Source organism: Microtus ochrogaster, unplaced genomic scaffold, assembly GCF_000317375.1.
Source record: "Microtus ochrogaster isolate Prairie Vole_2 unplaced genomic scaffold, MicOch1.0 UNK46, whole genome shotgun sequence".
In the NCBI taxonomy this organism is placed as follows: domain Eukaryota; kingdom Metazoa; phylum Chordata; class Mammalia; order Rodentia; family Cricetidae; genus Microtus; species Microtus ochrogaster.
The window spans coordinates 2670610-2675196 of NW_004949144.1; the positions used below are offsets into that span (position 1 = coordinate 2670610).

A 4587-nucleotide genomic window follows, 5' to 3' on the forward strand; every position below is an offset into this window, starting at 1 on the left:
GAAGATCAGGCCTCTGTGCTGGGTGGGCAGGTCGCAAACAAGGCGCCAACCCTGCTCTTTGCAGGCAGGCTATAGAAACAAAGGGACAACATAAATTTTGAGGCCACTCTGCTACAATAGAAAGAGAGTCAGTTAAACCCTGCTTTTGTTTTCATTGGACTGACAAAATGGCTCTGGGTAAAAGTTCTACCTGTGTAAATCTCACAGTTCAGTCCACAGAACTCATATAAAAAGCGAGATATAGAAGTCCACATCTGTATCACAGCACTCCTGCAGAGAGACAGAAAGTGGAGATGGGAGAATCACCTGGAGGCACCTGGGTCAGTGAACATGGAGTACATGATGCAGAGATAGAAACCATGTTTAAACAGAGGATTTCCCCAAAACTGTCCTCTGACTTCTACACAAATTCTGACCCTTCCTCTCTCTCTCTCCTCCCCCCCCCCTCTCCCACACACACATACATAAAGTAAATATTTATTTGAACTCCCTGAGTCCTTGTTTTTGGGTAAGCAAAAGAGAGGGGGAAATAAAAATTTTGCTGCAAGGATTATTTTGTGAATTAAATGAGATGATGTTAGAGCCCTCACCAGAATCCTGGAAACCCTAGGAAACCATCAGAGTCTTTTCAAAATAAAGACTTTATTTGAGAGGATGGGCTTTAAAAAAAGATATAAAGATTGAAGAAAGAAGCTAAAGGAAAGAAAAATAAAATGTAGGGACATTTGCAGAAGCCCAGTTGAGGGAAGTTCATAGTTTGCTTAGCATGTTGCGTACTGGGATGGCATCAAATTTACGGTTCATACCCAAGGGGCTCCATGAAGAAATGAAGATGAGAAAAGAGACAGCTGCGAGGGAGCCCGGCTTACTGCCTCATGTGTGACACACTATGTTAGAGACAGGCTAGTCTTAAACTCACCCCTTTCTTAGAATCAGCTTAGAAGCTGTCTGTGTTAGTGCTTGACTTCTGGTCTCATTACCACCTGCAGTGACCCCAGGACTGCTGGGTGTGGGACTAGTGTGATAAAGCAAAGACTCCCCAGCCACTAGGGTGAGAAGGGAAGGAACCTGATTCTTGTCCCCAGGACTTCAGGTTCTTTGCTTTTCTGCAACCGATTCTGTAGATCCACTGTGTTCACTCTGTAAGCTGGATACTTTATGGGTGTAACTATTCTCATGCATATATGTATACACCAACACTATCACTAGACATTAGCAGGTTATACCCTATGTATTTAAGGAAACTGAATCTCAGAAAAATGAATATGATTTTTGCATTTTTAGTAGTAGAATAAGGAGGTTTCATCTTTCATTCTCAAGTCTTTCCCTTTTTGTATGTCTTTATGAAGATTCCTGCTGGAAGGATTCTTTTACAGCAAGGGTACAAATAAAAGCTCTAGAGGTTTTCATGATCAGTATCTTTAATGCTTATATGTGTTTATAATGTTTGTTACCATGTGTTTACTATGCTTAGACACTATGAAATCTATAGCATTCTTCATAGTAAAAAGAAAATAAAGGACCAATGTGATAACAAAAAAATAATAATTCTAAACACTAAGAGCAGCTCTTTTTTGCTCTTCAGCTTACAAATCACTGTCACGAATGAAGACAACAGATGTGCCATTATCTCAGGACTAGAGGTTCTTTCTGAAGAGTGTTCTCTATTCAAACACTACATCTGCCAAAAGAAGCTGAAACCTGTCTAAAATCCTGTGTCCTAACTCCTGGTTGTGAATGTCATCTCTGTTCCCTTACACCTCACACCAAATCTCTGCATACTATTTGTCAATGGTGTGGGCCTTTCCTGTGCATGGTTAGTGGCATTCTGAGAGAAGTGTTCTATAGAAGGAAACCCAGGCCAGCAGACAGCGCTGGAGGCCTTATGTGGCTTTTGCTGAATTCTCTGCCTGAGTTCATCTGCAAACAGCTGCAGAAAACTGTGTTCAATGTTCTCATCTCTACCTCTATCGCACTTCAAGCTATCTGACATCTCGGCTGTAGAACCTTAATTAAAATCCTTGTTTTTGCCTTGTCATCAGAGACCCATACTTAAGGACATTGGGAAGGAAAGAGTTTGTTTTAACCCCTACAAAATAATCAATTAATAATTGACTAATGTTGTGACAATGAGAGCGACTCTAGGTAAACCTAGCTCTTTCCATGTGATGCCTCCCACCCTGCTGTGATCTACCAACAGCCCCCGGGCAGATGCTGGCACATTGTTTCTGAATTTGTCATTCTTCAGAGGTGGAAACTGGGTGTCTCTTCTCATCCAGTTTCCTGTTATGGCAACAAAAGTATACCGAGACAAGATCTTGTCCTTTCCCACTGTTCCACAAGTCTTCCCATTTTAAAATTCTTGTCATTTCTTTCTTCCATGCCTCTCTATTGCTTATGCTTCATGCAGAAATAGTAGGAAGTATGCAGTAAATATTTAGTTATTTTAGTAGAAAATAAATGATATTTTTATATTCTTCAGTAAGAGAAATTAAAATAAAATTAGCATTTATTCTGATAAAACTCTTGAATGTTCACTTTTCTTTAAAATAATGGAATTGCCAAATTTTCTAAAGTAATCAAAGGAATAATAAGACTGAATTCATTTTATAAAGAGGCATAATAAGCTAACTGTTAGAATAGATATACATACCCTAATCATTCAATGTAGAACTCAGTTTCTTAAATTGATACATATGCTATGTTGAAATAAAATATCATTTAAAAATAGTGTTGATTTTACAAATTGTTACTTTGTATGGATGGATATTCTGTTTGCATGCATATTTGTGCACCATGTGCTTGCAGTACTCTTAAAAAAATATGGGGCAGTATATCCCCTGGACCTATAATTATAGATGGTTACAAAATACAATGTGGGTTCTGGGATCAAACCTGTCTTCTTTGCAAGAGCAGTCAATGCTACTAACCACTGAACCATCTCAAAATCTGAATAGTATTCTTGTCAGAAATAAGCACTTATATTTTTGATAACTTTCCAAGACATAAAAACATCAAGAATAATTCAATTTGTGAAGGTTTGTAGAAACAAATCATCCAGGAAAACATTTCAGAAGAAGAAAACAGCACTATAAAGCAATGGTTAACAACAGTGAAGTTTTGAGAAAGGATTGAAATTGTTAAGAACAGGTAGCTAAGCAGATAGGAGCAGGAAGGAGCCAGGGTCATGCCCAACAACCTTTTTTTAGTTAGGTACATCCTGTTGGGGAGACAAGGGGACTAAAGCTTTGCCTTGATTGCTGTGTCTTCTGATGTTTTCAACTGTCCTTTTGAAGCTACAGTTGGGCTCCTTCTGCCTTGTAAGAAACTAAGGCACAAGATGACTTTCCCAATGACCAACATGTCACTGTGAGGGCCAGCCATGATAAGTTAAGTATGGGCAGGTCACCCAAAGGAAGTTCTTTACTTACAACCATTATCACCTGCCATAGAACTTGGCCCTTGAAAAATTTGATAAGAGGCCTGAGTCTCAGTTCACCCTGAAGCAATACCTGTTATCAAGAAAGAACCACAAGCTGAAATTACCCAGCCCTCACCCAAGAGCAGACCATTCAAAGGAAATGTCTGACATTCCAAGTGCTGTAGATAGAAACACCTGCCAGCACATACTCACCAGGACACCCCTAGACAAATGTTAGCCAATCAGAGGTCATGAATCCCAGAGACTCCCTTCACCCCCACCTTTACTACTATAAAATCCCAATTCTAACCGAGCTCAGGACCCTCCGGTTATTCCAATATCTTGGACATGCAGAGAGACTGAGTTTGCAAACTTGATTAAAATAAAGGTTCTTTGCTTTTACATATGGGACTCAGTCTCCTTTGTTGGCTTTTGTGGGAACCCCGTGGATTTGGGCATAAAAGTCACCAGTGAGTAAGGTAATAGGCAGGGAAGTAAAAACTGTGGGGACATCTTGGTCCTGGAACAATTTCCTTTAGGAGAGAAAGAGTTTCCAAGAGGGGAATTTTACAATGACATCATAGAGTTGGGACCATAAGAAACTTCTGTATATTCTGTCCTGCAAAGCCCAATGGACTATTTCTACCTTCAAACCAGCCTGCACCAATTTTGTTCTATAATGTACATTCACCATGAGTTCCTATGCTTTGGTAAACACACTTCTGCTCAACTTGTGTCTTGGGTGATTTATCTCTTTGAGAAAACATGAAGAGTTGAGAAGTTCTGACCTGGTAACAATGACACAATCAGAACTGAGATCGGAGGGTAATATTCCCATAGTTCAAAATATGCACACAACCTCTTGAGATGGTGTTGGTGTTGGTACCAGCCTTTTATGCTGTCCAGGAGGAACTGAGTCCTCTTGATGATCACGATTTATCACACATGGTTGATACTTCTAAAATAAAATAATATAAAGGCATATTGATAGGGATGCTTTTCCATGACACCTCCTTCAAGAAAGTAAATTACCAGTATTAGATTACTTTTGGATAGGCTCCTACTGGGATCTACTTAAATTGTGAAAGTGAAATTTCAACAGGAAGCCATGTCTCACTGTATCTCAACAGGCTAAAAATATGTCTAACTGAGATTATTACAGGTGT

The 4587-nt window shown here is 39.4% G+C and overlaps 1 protein-coding gene across 1 annotated transcript in view; it reads left to right on the top strand.

The window, feature by feature from the left end:
* The window catches only part of LOC101986058 (killer cell lectin-like receptor subfamily B member 1), a 20417-nt gene extending 18708 nt beyond the window's left edge, over window positions 1–1709 (top strand). Inside the window, exon 5 of the mRNA XM_005369273.1 lies at window positions 1586–1709. Coding sequence (XP_005369330.1) covers window positions 1586–1709 — 124 coding nt within the window. The remainder of the gene's footprint in view (window positions 1–1585) is intronic.
* Window positions 1710–4587: the final 2878 nt, after the last annotated feature.